The following is a 17,141-nucleotide window of genomic DNA, read 5'->3' as shown; positions in this document are numbered from 1 at the left end:
ACCATAAAATGCCTCTCTATAATTAGTGAAATGACTTAAAAACAACCCATATGTCTTACTGGAAAGACTGTGAAATGATGCAAACCACGTTGAAAAAAAGCTTGGACAATGTATTTAGCTAAATGAAAAAAATTCAAAATACACTGAGAAACCTGTTGTGTGAATAGCACTCAAGTCAGAAACAATCTAAATGTCTTAAAAATACAAAACTCTGGTATATCCATACAATAGAATAACACTAAGGAATAAAAGGCTACCTACTTTAAGAAGAAGAAAAAGGCTGCTTATGTCATTTCATTCAGAAGATAATCTTGCCAGGGTAAGACCATAGGGACAAGAAACACATCTAGGTAGCCTTGACTACACAGGCGGATGTAGAATTCTTTGGGGCTAAAGAAAATAATCTATACCTTGACTTGGTACTGAGTCTTAGCTTTATTTGGTCATCAAACGTTACTGAATGAACAGTATAGCTTAAAAAAAAAAAAAAAACTAAACAAAAAAACCCCGGGAAGGAAATAACCCTTTGCAGTTTCCCACAATTTTTAGTTTGTGACTACCGAGGTACTGTAGAACTGGGACTGCTTTACCTCTTCTCTAACTCTAGCCCTGCTGACGCTTCTTTGAGCCCTGTACTATATTACCCTGCTCTCAGGGTCAAGTTTGACTTACTCTCTTGGTCCAATAACTGAAAAATTACTTCTTTAGAATGGAAAGGGATCTTACTCCCAGAGGATTGAAAATTTCACCTTTCATAACTCATCAAACCTGGGATAATTTGGTCAGTATGGGTCAACTGTGCTGAACTGTAGGCTCCACTTCTATTTTTTGAACTGATATATGTGGACAAGTACATTAATGGGGCCTTAGCTACACATTGTGGGTCATTCTCATATCACACTATGAATAACAAGATGCAATTTCTACTATCAAAAACTCAAAAAGGAATAAAAATTTGAAGTAATGTTTTCAAAATGGAGCATTTGCATAGATAATCTAAGCCTATAAAATTACTTAGTACAACCCTTTAAAAATATCACAAATCTGAGAATGATGATGGCAACAAATGTACAAATGTGCTTGACACAATGGATGGATGTATCGATTGTGATGAGTTGTATGAGCCCCCAATAAAATGATTTTAAAAAGAAAAAAAATCACATAGAAAGAAATAAAAATCAAAGTTTTTAAAGTTAACTATAACACATACCTTAACTGAAGACCAAAACTGCCGTTGAAAAAACAAGTAAGGTCCAGAATTTTTATTCTCCAAGACACTGTAAAAAAGAAAAATAACATCATTCCTGTAAGAAACCCTTCCTACAGGCCAGTTCCAATCCCAGCTATGTCAACTTCCTCCCCAGAGGAGTGCACTACGGAGGGCAGCACTGAAGACACAGCCCAGGGAGAGAGCCAGGTCTGCCCAGAGTACACGGGAGTACACGGGAGCAAACTAAACTAAAGAGAGTGGACCACATCCTTGCCTACCAAGCCCCAGGGAAGACATTCCTGCTGGGAGTAGCCAATGCACAGAGAGGACTGTAGTGGCGGCCACGCTATGTTCCCTCGCTGACCCATAGCACTGTGGGGGACAACACTGGAGACACAGTGCAGGTCTGACACCACATCCTACCCCCAACCCCCAAACTGGGACAAAACTTGAAGGAAGTGCAAGGGATCAGCACGGGGAACAAAGCAACAAAGTCCCCGAGGAATCCTCAAAATAGAATTCAGACAGGGGTGAGGGAGTGGGGGTGGGGATCGGGATCATGGCATCTAATCAGACTCAATCAGAAAACATTCATAAGGGCCAGCAGACAGACTTGGAACTATTTATAGGTTTTAAAAAATTGTCTATCTATATAAGATAGGCAGGATAAATAATCCCAAGGATAAAACAGGACCAATGGTTCTAGGGGGACATGGGAGAGCCAACAAACTAATGGACAAGGGAACAAGTGATCTAAAATTGATGGCGAGGAGGGTGTAAAATGCCCAGTGGGGTTTGATCAAGTGCAATGTAGCTGAGAGGAATTACTAAGAGACAAGTGGAGGGTGAGCATGAAAGTGGAACAGGAGGAAAGTAAAAGGAAACAGAGGAAAGAACTAGGAGGCAAAAGACATGTATAGAGGTATAAATATAGGCATGCACATTTGTATTACGGTAATATGTAACAATAGGGATATAGGTCTATGTACATATACTTATATGTTAAGTATTAGGATAGCAGATGCACATTGGGCCTCTCCTCAAGTCCTCCTTTAACACAAGAACACTGTTCTAATAATCTGGCATTCTGTGATGCTCACCTTCCAGACACAATCGCTGAAGACAAAATGGGTACATAAGCAAATGTGGTGAAGAAAGCTGATGATACCCAGCTATTACAAGATATAGTGCATGGAATCTTAAAGGCTTGAAAATAAACAAGTGGCTATCTAACAGGGAAACAACAAAGCCCACGTGGAAGAAGCACACCAATCCATGTGATCATGAGGTACCGATGGGATTCAGTATCAGGCATTGGAAGACTAAAAATAATCATATTGATGTGAATGAGGCGGGTCAAAGTGGAGAGCCAAAGCCCATTTGCAGGCAACTGGACATCCCCTCATAGAAGGGTCACAAGGAAGGGATGAGCCATGCAAGGTGCAGTAGTATATAGCACCGATGAAACACACAACATTTCTCTAGTTCTTGAATGTCATCCTGCCCATTCCTTCCACCCCCCTCCCCGCACCCCTTCACACACACAATCATGACCCCAGTTCTACCTTACAAATCTGGCTAGACCGGAGGACTTCTTGACACACTGAATCCAGGATAGAAAAAGCCCTCAGGTACAGTAATGGGTGGAGCAATTCCATAAGAGTCGAGGAAAGATGGAGGGATAGGGAAACAATCGCAATAATTGACATATAAATCCTGCCCCTCAAGAGGGATGAACAATAAAAACATAGGTGAAGGGAGAGATTGAATTGTATAAAATATAAAAATAAGAATAATTTATAATTTACCAAGAGATCATGAGATTGGGAGGGCGGAGGAGAGGAAAAAGTAGTTGATACCGAGGGCTCAAGTAGAAAGAAAATGTTTTGAAAATGATGATGGCAACATAGGTACAAATGTGCTTGACACACTGATGTTTGGATTGTTAAGAGCTGTAAGAGCTAGTAGATTGATTTTTAAAAACACCACAAAACAAGAAAAATACAGTTCTATACATAGATAAACATAGCAATGAAGTGACATTCAAAGCTTCATATAATTATGCTCTAGAAATTCATAGGTTTAAAAAGGAATGGAAATGTATTTCAACACACTGAGGGAGAAAAAGAATACTTACTTGACGGCATCTTACTAAGTGAACAATCCCCCGCGGTGCTAGGATACTGACCACCCGCTGTGAGTTCAGGTGATAAGCCACCTGTAGTTTTCTAGAACTTAAACAGTCTTCTGTGGAAGGAGAGTATTATGATCTCTCACGGCCATATAAGCTACTTACTTTTTGGGATATAAGGGCATGAATACATCATCATCTAAAGTTCTTCTCATTCTCAACAAAAGTGCCTTTAGGTACACCTAAATAAAAAAAAGTAGGTCACAAATTTTACTAAGAGCTATGATAAAATTTCCCTTGCAAAAGGACCATGCAGAAATCTTTCAACCCCTTAGTCCAGTGGTTCTCAACCTGTAGGTCAAGACCCCTTTGGGGGGGGGGTTGGATGACCCTTTCATAAGGGTCACCTAAGACCATCGGAAAACACCTATTTCTGGTGGTCTTAGTAACCGAGACACAGCGCTCCTCTACCGTCTCCAGGTGGGTCCGCCCACATGTAAGTTCCCGGCGAGAAGACTGTTACCCGTGCTACACTATACTTCAAGACAATTTCATTATTTGTCACTAGAAATAAATATTTCACAATATATTACATAATGTTTTTGTGATGAATCACTCTGCTTTCATTGTGTTCAATTTGTAACAATGAAAATATATCCTGCCTACCAGATATTTACATTACGATTCATCACAGTAGCAAAATTACAGTTATGAAATAACAACGAAAATAATGTTGTGGTTGGGGGTCGCCACCACATGAGGAACTGTATGGAAAGGGTCCCGGCCTGAGGAAGGCAGAGAACCGCTGCCCTAGTCTATTTTGTGAATACTGAAGATCATACACTTAATTTCCTGCTTCTCAAAACAAGACAGTGAACACACCGCAAATAATGACAGTATCCCTTTCAGATCTAAATATTGTTCTGAGTGGCTACTGAGAGGAGCAACCATTTTAAATTTGGAAACTAGTTATATGCATTCTAAATGTTTTAGCATTTTAACCTAGTACTGCATTTTGGTCTCTAAGATATACAGTTTGATTAATTGGGTTGAGTGGGATTGAAGCGAACCCTAACCTTTTGTTCATTTTCAAAAGGAGAAAGAAGGGGTGGGGGAGCGAAAAACGAACTTACCTGTGTATTTTTATTTTCTGCATTGACTACTAAAGAGTATCCATTTACTAATTTCAGCGTTATTCCGACCATCCTTGATGTCTGTGTGGTAGAGAGAGGGTCCCACGTGTTCTCAGCGATCACTATTGAGGAAAGAAGGGTGGATAGGCCAGAGGAAATTTCAGATCGCTCAAACTGGATGCCAAACTGTTCTCACACTAAACATGCCAAACCAATACTGTTCACCCCGCTTTAAAACAGAACAATTTCGGGAACATTTGAACTATTAACTATGGGAATTCTGAGGAGTAGGGCTAAAGAGAAGGGGAAAATCCCTCACTTTTCTGTTACTTTCTGAAGATAAAGAGGCAAAAAAAAAAAAAAAAAAAAGACTTTTGTATCCTAAAAGCGATGTCCTGGCACCCAGATTTCCCATCATTTGGGAAATAACTCAAAGTGAAGTATTTTTAATACTTCAAACAGAATAGCTTGCCAACTAATTCCCAATCTTATGTTGAGAAACTAAGGAAGGCACTGAAATGGTCTCCAGCAAAACGCACACCCCCCCAAAGCAAGCACTTTTGTCCCAGGCACCGTGAGCCTCTCAAGCTCACCAATGCATCAACAATTGCCCTTAAGCTGCAAGCCACTGCAGATTTGCACCCGAACCCCAGGCTGAGAACGCTTATCCACCTCTGGGCCAGGTAGTCAGTCAAGCAATCATTTATAAAACTTTCCATAGGGAAATATACTCTGGATAAAAATGCTCTTAAAAGTAAGAAGCTACGTGTTTCTGGCACTCCATTCAGAACCCAGAAGTTTACCTGTTAGTTTAGGAAGAATCACCTTTTCCACAATGGTAGGCAGTAGTGCAATATCCACATCATCTTTCTCTTGCTCTCGTTCTTCGCAACCATAAAACAGCAAAGATTCAAACCACAACATGCTCTCGAAGTCTTGACATTTTGCCTACAAAATATTAAAAACATTACCAACAGTTGGCTACATCTGCTTTGCCATCAGTCTGTCAGAGTGTGGTGGCTTATGTGTTGCTGGAAGCGATGCCATTGGTACTTCAAATACCAGTGGGGCATTCAAAGTGAACAGGTTTCAGCAGAGCTTCCAGACAAGCGACGGACTACGAAGAGGAAATAGGCTGTTCACTTCGGAGGAATTAGCCACTGAAAGCCTTACAGGTAGCATGGACACATTGTCAGAAACTGAAAACCTCATGGATGGAAACAGAACATTGTTGGAGATAGTACAAGAAGCTGAGCCCCTCCGACTTGAAGGCACTCAGAAAACCTCAGAGGGAGAGCTGCTTCTCAAACTGGAATTCACCATCATGATGTGGGCAGAATAAATCCCGTGCGAGCAAAGCGTTTGGGGCCCTTCATTTGCTGGCAGGTCACAACTCAAAATGAGAAGACATATCTGCAAACATCAACAAATAATAGGATCTTGGAATGTACAAAGTATGAATCTAGGAAAACTAGAAGTTGTCAAATACAAAATGGCTACATGAAGTTTGATATTCTGGGTATTAGTGAGCTGAAATGGTTTGGCAATGGCCACGTTAAATGAGAAAACCATATGGTTTATTCTGGTAGGAATAACAGCTTCAAGAAGGATGGTGGTGCATGCATCATCAAAAAGGACACGTCAAGACCCGGAAGAACAATACTGTCTGGGATAGGATATTAACAGCACACAAGGAATCATACAACTACCATTCAAATTTACACAACAAACAGTCAAGCCAGTAATGAAGAAACTGAAGAATTCTACCAACATCTTCAGTCTGAAATAGATCAAATATGTCATCAAGATGCCTGAGTCAATCTTGGTGATTGGAACGGAACGGCAGAAACAAAGAGGAAGGAACAACAGTTGGTCTTGGCAACAGAGAGAAAATTGGAGACCGCATGATAGAATGCTGCAAGACCAATGGCTTTTATTTAGCAACATTTTCAACAGCACACACCTCGACTGCCCATAGCTCACACAGCAATCAAATGGACTACATCTGTTTGAAGAGTCAACAGAGAAACTCAATACGAGCAGTTAAGACCAAGCCATAGGCTGACTATAGAATAGACCATCGATTGTTCATATGCAAGCTCAAGATGAAGTAAATGAAACTAAGTCCAAGAGAGACAAAATGCAACCTTGAGTAAGTTCAATCTGAAATCTGGGAACATCTCAAGAACAGATCTGATGTACTGCACCCTAGTAACAGAAGAGCTGCTGAGCTGTGGGATGATATTAAGAATATACAAAAGCAAGTCTTGAAGAGGAGGGAGCTATTCAGAAAAGAACTCAGGAACTAGACACAGCAGTGTTTTTGCAGCTTTGCTGTATTCTGAGAGACACGTGTCAGGGGGACGCCAGTCAGGAAAGATCTATGAGCTGAATGGATCCAAACGCTCACTTGTTTCAGCTGTCGCCCAGTGTAAACCTCAGCCCTCTTCTTTGTGGTTTACACATTCAACCAACCAATCGGATTCGTAACCATGACTCTACCATATGCTATGACTTCCAAAATGGAATATTAAACTTAACCACTAGAACACAGATAGGTGGCTTTAATGGACACAATTTTCTTTCCCCACAATTTATGAGACAAGAAGTCTGAATTCAGGGCACCAGTTATAAGGGATGGCTTTCTTTCTTTTTTTAAAAGAAATCATTTTATTGGAAGCTCTTAAAACAATCCATACATCAGTTGTATCAACCACATTTGTTGCCATCATCATTTTTAAAACATTTCCTTTCTAATTAATCCTAAGTGTCAACTCCTTTTTTCTCTCTCTCCTCCACCCTCCCACCCCCGTAACCCCTTGATAATTATTGTTCTCATATCTTATACTGTTTGCTTCACCCACGTTTCTGTTGTCCATCCCCCTGGTTGGGAGCAGGGGAGTGTTAATACATCAATCATTGTGTTTCCCCTTCTTCCCCCCCATCTTCCCCCTACCATCATGGTATCGCTACTCTCATTATTGTTCCTGAGGGGAGTATCTGTCATAGATTCTGTGTGTTGAAAGCTCTTATCTGTACTAGTGTACATGCTCTAGTCTAGTTGGATTTGTAAAGTAGAACTCAGTCTAGCTGGATCATGGTTGCTATAGTTTCTGTCCAATACAATGAAAGAGGGCGTAGGGTGTAAGCATTCAAGAACTAGAGGAATGTTGTGTTTCACTGGTGCTATACTGCGCTCTGACTGGCTCACCCCTTCCTTGTGGCTCTTCTGTGAGGGGATGTCCGACTGTCTACAGATGGGCTTTGCTTATTTAATCTCTTTTATATCTCACAACAGACTACCTGCTCACTGCTACACTACTGCGGTCTCAGGAACTTATCAACGAGAACCCAATCCCAATGGGATTAGAACTAAAGGCAAAAAGGTTAAGTTTGACAGCACATATTTGGGGGAGCACAAAATTCAATCCATGAGAGAGCTCAAAAGAAAAGATGTAAGACTATTGTGAAAGATAATTTGTATTAATGAAAACGATACCAGCTCCCCTGGGATTTTCTTTCTTTATTTTTTTTTTTGCTAAAGCTTACCCTTCTGGCATAAGATACAAAACCTTCCTAACCTTTACATTATACAGCTTTTTGACAGGGAGATAAGTCACCTACCTCAAGTGGAGTCCAGGTGAGCAGCTGCAGTCTTATGAGGGGGTTGAATAACTTCGGCAAACAAAGGCCAATATAAGCATGCTTGTAGGATATGTAGTACTTTGAACGCCACGCTTCAAACTGTGATTTGATACAATCAATCGAATAGAAACTCTCAAGGACATCTTCAAAAATCTTGCTGGACTCTTTTGAAATACGATCTAAAAGAAGCCACCACCACAAAAACAAAACAAAATCCAGTTCAATGTTTTAAGTGTCACCTTTGTGACTCGTGTATCACTCAGGTAAGTTCATTAACAAAGAAATCATTAATGGAAATTTAGAACAAAAGCTAAACAAAGAAAAGTTGAGATTTCAATTTATCTATCACGTAAACAAGAGCCCTGGTGGTGTAGTGGTTATGCGGCTGCGATCTGAAACAAAGGCTGTTCAAGACCACCAGCCGCTCCTCCAGAGAAAGACTGGGCTTCCTACTCCTGTACAGAGTTACTGTCTCAGACACCAACCGGTTGCTATACATGGCAGCACTGACTTGAAGGCAGCAATTCTGGTTTGTTTATCACATAAACGAAAAAATGTAAGCAGTTCTTATTTTCCACAGTTGTAATATGTAAAAATCTGACACCGAGGGGATGCAACAAAGTCCAAATTCCCAGTGCCACAGTATTTTAACTGGGAGTACTTAAAGTGTAGTCTCCACAGCTAGTGTATCAATCCACAAATTACTGCACAAGGAACTGATGGGCATCATGATCAGCGACCAATCACTGACAGCACAGCTTTCAGAATTGGCTGGTGATAGCAATAACTCTCATAGACAAGCACCAGCCACAGTGCTAAGATATGTCCATGAGAGATTACATGGGAACATATTCGCAGTGTCCCAGGTGATTTCAGAAAAGGGATTCTTTTTGATGGGCAGAGTTGTGACTGACAATCATCATCACAGGGTGAAGCTTAATATTACCAACAGGTGAATATATTATCATCTAATACTGTTCATTAAGAATGAGGCATCCTATGTGTACTCTTAGGGGAAAAAAAAGCTTAATGTAAATCTAATCAAGTCCTTACACCTAAATTCTAGTCTACAAGAAATACAGTGAAAGGAAGAGCAAGATAAACAATATTAAGAAATATTTAAACAGATCCAGAATGTAAAATCGAGTGGCTTAGACAGTTCAAAAAGATAATTTTGAACAAACACATAAAAAATATTAAGGCTGTATGTGTGTCTGTGTGTGCATATAGGGTACTTAGAGATAACTATTTATTCTAGATCATAACGCAAAAAAATAAAATTAAAAAACAAAAAATATCAAAACACAGAGCATGAAGCTTATACAGATCCTTGTTTGGAAATAGCAGATAATCAAAAAGTAGCTCCCAAAAACAGTTGCCAAGAAATTTTTTGGTTGCTATCAAGGAAAATGGAATACATAAATATTAAGAAATTATAGATGAATTTTAAAAATAACACAATGCTATTATGGTTAGGTAGATGCTAATAAAATTTTTGTTAAGTGACATGCTATCTGAAATGCTAATTTCAAATGGCTTAGAAACATGTATAGAGAGACAGAGTAAACTTGGGTAAATGTTAAACTGTGTTAAATCTGGGTGACAGGTATATAGGCGATCAACTTGTTTTCTTTCAGAATTTCTTTGCTCAGATTGTTCACTATAAAAAAAGCAGGAGAGAAAAAGGAATTTCTTCAACTAAGTTCCAAATGGCTACAAATAAAATTGTAGCCAGCAGTGACAAAAGAACACTTTCATTTGGGGATGTTTCTGGAAAAGCAGGGCCCTGGTAAACACTGCAGTGCTCACCGTAAGGTCTAAGGTTGAGACCCATCAGCCAGCCACCTGCTCTGCCCAGATTAGTCTTGGAAATACATAGAGAGTCATTGTGAGTTGGAATTGGCACTGGTCGTGGGTCTGAAAATGTCTATCATTAAAAATCCCTGTTGGTTAGTGAAAATATTCACGACTTCCGGATGTGGGGTTTTCAGGGTTCAGCAACAGCCTACTAACCTTTAACTTTCCAGACTGGAGGTACTGCTCTCAGACAGCTCTGAGATCTAGAATGTTTTTGGCCCCCTGAAGGTTCTCATGAGTAGTATCGCTTGTTATGTAAATGCTAAATAAACTCCTTGACAAGGAATTACAACCCTGCTTAAAGACCTCATCATGGCATTCAGTAGTAGAAATGGGTGGGAGGTCATATAACGAAGGAAGAGCTATCTGATTCCAACGTGGAAACCACAGAGATTAAACTCACAACATGGAAAACACCCACTGAAGTAAAATCCAAAGCTTTCCCAAAAAATGTCTGACCCTTTTCCAGGTTGAAGTTGGTAATATCTGTAGATGTTTCTTCATCGTCACTGGAAAGGCCTTCGAGATGATCTGCCATCTTCCCAGTTTGCTCTCGGGCTTGCCTACGCCGAGTCCTAAACGACAAACATCACTTCATAAGCCAGAAAGAAGAGACGTGGTTCTTATTAAAGGGATAATAAATGCCTTTTGAATTACCTCCTCGCTTCCCGTTCTGCAATCCGACGTTTCGCATGTTCTTGATACAGTGCTCGATCACGTCCAAAAGAGTCAAGATTTGGTGCCATCAGAGCTTTATCTGTAAAACATCAATGGTTAAAATTAAAAGCCTCCCTTCAACAAGCTTGAGGAAAGAGTACGCACAGAACAAGCCATTATGATAGACTGCTTGCTAATCTCACAGCAAGTGTGATTTTGCAATAATTGGCAAACCAGGTTCCTGGGGAGGTTTTTGGTTTTGGAAAAATCTTAGTATTACTCTACACTCAATCCTATGAAAAAGTATAGAAAATGAAAGAACGGATATTTTTCTAAGAGTTCTATAACCTTACATAAAAGAAATTGGGCTAACGTAACACTGCTATGGTGTTTATGTGCGTGTTTAAAAGTTACAGAACTAATTTATGTTATTTTGAGGATCAAATAAATTAAGTGTAAATTACCTGTGAAAAAGGGAAAATGCAATTACTTTTTTTATGGAATAATTTAAGCACATGTTGAATGCTATGCCACTTTAGAAACACAGTTGAAAAGGATGAAAACAGTTTTGTTGGTGGTATTATAATACACCTACTTTAATTTTGCTCTGAATGTTGAGAAAATTTTTATGTATTATGCTTTCTAGAACAAGGGCAGAATCAACTTTGTACTGAACGCTTTATCAAAGCAGGACCAACTTACCCTTTATCACACATTACTCTTTCATAGCTGACTCATTTATCTTCTCTATTTTCCATCTCTTTTTCTAACTTGCTGAAGCAATTTTTCTAGCTTTATCTTCTAAATCCAGTGTACAATGGTTAAGTTTTCATTTCTCAGGGATGTTCTTATATTTAAGAGCTAAATACTTTCTCTCATCTTCCTGAGAGTACCCATCCTAACATGTCAGAGCACTCTTCTGCCTTCTACATTTGTTTCCACAGGTCCTTTGGTTTTACCGTGGTGCTGGCTCTCCCAACTAGTGGTGGCTACCTGTCTATCCCGAAGAAGACTGGCTTTTTGTGTAGGAATGGGTTACCAGTCACAGGTATACCCATCAGATCAATGGATGGAGAGCCAACTCTTAGTTGAGGGCCTACAAATGTTAGTATTTTAGGGTCCTGTCTCTGGACCTATTTCCATTTTCAGTTAAGAATTTTAAATCTCTTGCCTACAGTAGGAAGGACGAGAAATATCAGGCTGCTACACCTTCCACATTTCTGAGTCCTAGTGGTACTACGTTACTCCACTAGCGAAAAAAGAGGTGGTCTGCTCTTGTAAAGATTTATAGGTTTGGAATCCCTATACAGGGTAGCTATTAGGCAGAATCAACTTTATGATTATAGTATGGAAAATAGGAAATAGTAATGGGAAAAAAACACTAAAAGGGATTGGAGGGAGAAATGTCACATGTAAGATCAAAGACTTCTATTTAGGTTTGTGTACATTCCCCCTCTTGTTATCAATAATGTGTTACCAATATTAGCAATGGGAAAAATAAAACCAAAAATTAGCTCTCCATCCTAGTGTATGCTAGGCTCTACAATTTACACAAGTAGGCTTTTTTCCCCTTACATTTTTCATTTATTAAAAAATTTTTTTCATTTATATTTCGGTATGAATTTGTAATAGAAGACTATGAGAGTAGAAAAGAAAGCTGCCCCAGGCCTAATACAAGAGTGTGTCTGCCATGCCACAGATGGATTAGCTGAACTCCTCGAGCCGCTTAAGTGACTCTCGCCTCTTTAAAAGGTAGCTTTCATTAGAGAAGCATTTTAAAAATATCATGATATTAAATATGCTATCCTGTTTCTAGTTTTTAGAGAAACTAAGTATTCAATATAGGAGAGAGAGATGACTCAAGTGATAGGCTCTTTACTTCGATAGGAACTACATGCAGAAAGGGTCGACAACTGCGTATTTTAAACAGGTGAGTTTCATGCTATTCTTGGCTTCTTTAAAAAAAGATCATCAAGAAGCGGACTCTGCAGTGTTCCAAGTAATTTTCCTCAAACTGCTGTCAGTTAATATACACATTTCTGGAACAGCATTTTTCAATTTCTCAATTCCTTTCCAGTTCCCGCTTACTTTCAATCTAATTGACATAGATCACTCGACTTCCAGAGTGGACAGCAACAAATCACCCGGAGAGGAGCTGGGGGAAGGTACTGGATAGAACACACAGCTCACAGGCCGTTCCTTTCCTTTGCAGGTGTAATGGTTACCTGTTATCTGTCCCAGTAATCTGGTTCTTTCTGGATCAAATGTGATCTGGGAGCGATGCATTAGTCATGTAGGTGCCCCATTATGCCTTTAATGCAATTTAAGCGTGTATGGCAAAAAACAGAAGGCCAAAGCCAAGTATCTGGCTCGCAGCTGAGTGTGACTCGGCTCTGAGGACCATACTGAAATATTTCATACTCTCCAAAACACAGTTTTGGACACATGAGAATGCATTCTGTGATTTAAAGGCCACCCCATATCAAAAAGCTTTATTTTTGAAAAAGATTAACAGTGGGGCCTTTTGTACATGTATTACCTGAAACAGTTATTTAACATGCAGATTTCTGGACACCAAGGACTTTCTGGGAATAGGATTAGGAAATCTGCATTTTAATAAGTATCACAAGTACTTTGGAAGCACATCTATTTGAGAACTGCTGCTGTAGAATGCACAGATGCCAAAAGAAGTCATGAGGAATCCATGAGAGAGAATTCTTATCAGAGCACAATACGTGTATGACGTGCAATGAAAACAGTCAGGTGTAAAGTGTGTGGCTAAAAATCTCAAGTAGAAAAAATTTTAGATATGATGATGGCAACATATGTATAAATGTGCTTGATACAACCCATGTATGGATTGTTAAAATAGCTGTAAGAGTCCAAGATAAAATGATTTATTAAAATAAAATTAAAAAAGAATCTCTTCTCAGCTACATAATGAAGTTTCTAATTAACTTTGGTTTCCCTTCATGCAGAACTACAATGAAAGAAATATAAATTTATTTTCTAAATTGTCACATTAAAATGTCAAGAATTATAGGCACCAATGGACTTCCTAAAACATCCAGTAAATAGGGCAAACTAGAGAAAGGAGCACTGTAAAACACACACACACACACACACACACACACACACACACACGCCTTAATCTCAAAATCATTCAATGTAATCAACAGCATTCAGATTACAGTTACCAGCAGGAGGAAAATGAAAGAAAATAAATGAAAGAAAAACAGATAGTGGTTTTAAATAAAATACCGATTGTATTCTATTGTCCATAATCTAAAGAATAAAAATAATGCCCAATGAATGAGATATTAGTGCATGTTTTACAGCTCATCGTTCCTAAAACACAATTTGGTCACATGCTGTTGTGATATTTAGATCTACCTGACAAGAGTAAGGAAATGGGTTTCTTAAAAAAAAAAAAAAAAGCTGGTATCTAATTTTCAACTAGGCTGCACTAAGAAAACAAGGTTGTTTAATGAATAATAAAAACCTTCAAGATGGACTGACTTGAATGGCTTGAAAACTCCGAAGATTCATCTTTAATATCATCTTGCCGTCTTTGGACAAGGCGGGAAGCTCGCTGTTTGTACAGCTGATGCATTGCTGACTCAAGTTCATTAATCAGTGGCACCTGTAAAAATACAACACACTCCGTAACACCAAACTCCTCAGTTGCTTCCTTATTTGAGGGGTCCATACTATTTCCGGATTTCTGAAAAAATTCCCTTTCTATGGACAGAATAACCATATATTCCCAAGAGTAGCACCTCATTTTTACAATGTTTCGTCAACACCACACGTCTTCTTTTAATCCATGCATACAGCTACAATAGCCAGTGTCTCGTCAGTGGAGTAAAAATTGTTAGAAAACTTAGCAAACAGAACAAGTATAGAAACGTCCACATTTTTCACTCATTGTAACAATGTTTAATACCCTGAAGCCTTTCAAAGTCCAGTTTCAGCACGATCTGCCTCTCTAGTTTTATAGTTACAAGGAAGTCACTCATTAGCACTGTGCAGGACCCTCGCTCCCAAACCATGGCTCTGAGGGTAGTTAACAATCTACTGATTGCTTAATTCATATTGCCCTGCTTAATTCATACGTACCAAGAAATTTACAACCTAACATTCCCTTGTAATTATACCACACATTTTAGGGATAAACTGAATGATCGATAGGGTTTATCAAATTGCTAGCCATCACTAGCTTAAATGAGCCACATCATAACAAAATAATAAAGTTCTTCATGTGAAATTTAAGCTTAAAAAGCTCAATGAATTTCTAAAAGTTAATATCAATAGCCAAAGCATGTTTTGATTCATACGGAATACAAAAGCAAACCAAAAACAAAGCTTTCTCTTATTAAATATCACATGTAATAACTAAGTGCTATGAAACTTTCACAAAACACTAACAACCACTACACATACCTGAGGAAACCAGAAATTCTAGTTTCCTGATGGTTAGTGCAAATGGAAAACACATTATTTAGAGTTTGGGAACAGTGGCACCAAGTTTATAGCAGCTTCCTGAACAGAACAGACTGTAAATGGAAAATAAAAAAAAAAAGCAGGTGGAATATAAAGATTTTTGTAATACAAGCAGTTTCATACACTTGCATGGTTCCATTGCAAAAATAGTTAATGCTCACAAAGGACAAAATGCAGTTGTTTTGTTCTTTAGTAAGCCACATCATGGGCAACAGTGTCCCCAAATGCACATTACCTCTAACAGCTCCCTAGGAGACCCTAGCAGTAAAACACACTATAACCCAATGTTCTAGCAACCACTGCCATGTTACAGCGATTCCTACATCTTTCTTTGTTTGTCTTTTTAAAGCATGAAGGACTCACGATCAACAGATGCACTTTTGGCCCTAGTGACTATTAACATCCCCTTACTGTGAAACTATCATATGAGATTTAATTACAGAATCTATACGTTAAAATTCGGATAGTGCAATTTTTGTTTAGTTAGTTGGGATGTCTTTAACAAAGCCCAGAGAAAATTAAAGAATGAAAGGCTTAACAACACATTTTCAGCTATCATTTCAATCTTGACAATGTCGACTATTCTCAAAAGCTGGCACCATGACGAGTTTACCTTCTCCAACTAAAAACATTATTCAATTCTTTTCTTTCCAGACCAAATTCAAGGCCAAGAACACAAGGAGGAAAATGATGAGAGAGAAACAAACAATGGAAAGTTAAAATAATCAGCAAAAAAAGTTAAATCCGTAAGTTAAAACCCACTTGCTTTTACAAAAAGTTTTATGGACTTGCCCTAAAATAATGTTTTTGGAGAACCAAATTGAATATTCAAACCCATCTGATTGCTCCTAAATGTTCCCAAGACAATAATTTATGACATTATTAGTATGCCAATACTCTTGAAATGGAATGGTAAGGAAATGAAAGGGAACATAAATCTTTTAAAGAGAGGATATCTAAATCTTTCAATTAAAATCAGAAATCACGTTTCTACGACATGAAGTTTAAGAAGTACTTTGAAACACGTATCTAATGACCATGCAATTGTGATCTGCACAGCCTGACGTAGATGCCTCTAGAGACAGGATAACTAAGGGAAGAACCACCTCCCTTTTACCCCTTTCTGCACGAACTCATTAGTCAAACAAACCTCAAAAAAAAAAAACAAACCAAAAAAGGCCAAAGGTGTAAAGGGGAGAAAGCCCAGAAATGACCAGTGGTTTATAATCCATATTATTTTGTTTTCACTCTATTCCTAATGCTAAGGCTCTAGACTTCTGCTGTATCTAACAACGTGAGAGCTGCACTACTACTCTTGACGAGACAGGCACACAAGGAGCCCTGGTGGTGCTGTGGACAAGCGCTGGGCCGTCCATTAACTGCAACACTGGCAGTTTCGATGCCCGCCAGCCTCTCCTCTGCTCAAAGAGGAGGCTGTCTGCTCCGGCACAGTTACGATGGCAGAAATAAAATGGAGCAGTTCTACTTGTCCTACAAGTGTAGTTAACTGAAATCCATTCAATAGCAGTGAGGCACATATGTACAGATAATTTATCAGATACAAAATAATTAGCAATGCTTTAAAAATTGTAAGCAACTGAAAGCTACAAGAACGATATGCCTTTAGTAGTTCTTCTAATATGTTCCTTAATTCAAGAAGAGTATACTGTCGGGCTGCTAGGAGTTGAGGTAGTTTAGGGTTATTTTTCATACGCTAGCTCAGGGGTCCTCAAACTACAGCCTGCCGAGGACATTTATCCAGCCCGCCGGGTGTTTTTGCCGTTTTGATTTTTACTTCAAAATAAGATATGTGCAATATGCATAGGAATTTGCTCTTTTTAAAAAAAAAAAACAAAAAAACTATACCTCGGCCCTCCAATGGGTCTGAGGGACAGTGAACTAGTCCCTTGTCTAAAATGTTTGAGGACCCCTGCTCTAATGGATCATTACTGTCATTTATTTTTAACTACACGTGTTTGCAGTAAAGAGGCCCTGGTGGCATAAT

General features: G+C 38.9%; 1 protein-coding gene across 1 annotated transcript in view; it reads right to left on the bottom strand.

Moving 5' to 3' along the window:
- PAXBP1 (PAX3 and PAX7 binding protein 1) overlaps positions 1–17,141 on the bottom strand; it is a 45,325-nt gene that overhangs the window by 11,521 nt on the left and 16,663 nt on the right. The window contains exons 8-15 of the mRNA XM_075542363.1: positions 14,153–14,276; positions 10,634–10,733; positions 10,436–10,551; positions 8,099–8,298; positions 5,278–5,422; positions 4,475–4,596; positions 3,507–3,583; positions 1,211–1,277 (exon numbers count right to left, since the gene is read on the bottom strand). Coding sequence (XP_075398478.1) covers positions 1,211–1,277; positions 3,507–3,583; positions 4,475–4,596; positions 5,278–5,422; positions 8,099–8,298; positions 10,436–10,551; positions 10,634–10,733; positions 14,153–14,276 — 951 coding nt within the window. The remainder of the gene's footprint in view (positions 1–1,210; positions 1,278–3,506; positions 3,584–4,474; positions 4,597–5,277; positions 5,423–8,098; positions 8,299–10,435; positions 10,552–10,633; positions 10,734–14,152; positions 14,277–17,141) is intronic.

Source organism: Tenrec ecaudatus, chromosome 2 (assembly GCF_050624435.1).
Source record: "Tenrec ecaudatus isolate mTenEca1 chromosome 2, mTenEca1.hap1, whole genome shotgun sequence".
In the NCBI taxonomy this organism is placed as follows: Eukaryota; Metazoa; Chordata; class Mammalia; order Afrosoricida; family Tenrecidae; genus Tenrec; species Tenrec ecaudatus.
Note: the sequence above shows the minus strand (reverse complement) of the source record. Positions and strands in the feature narration are given on the sequence as shown.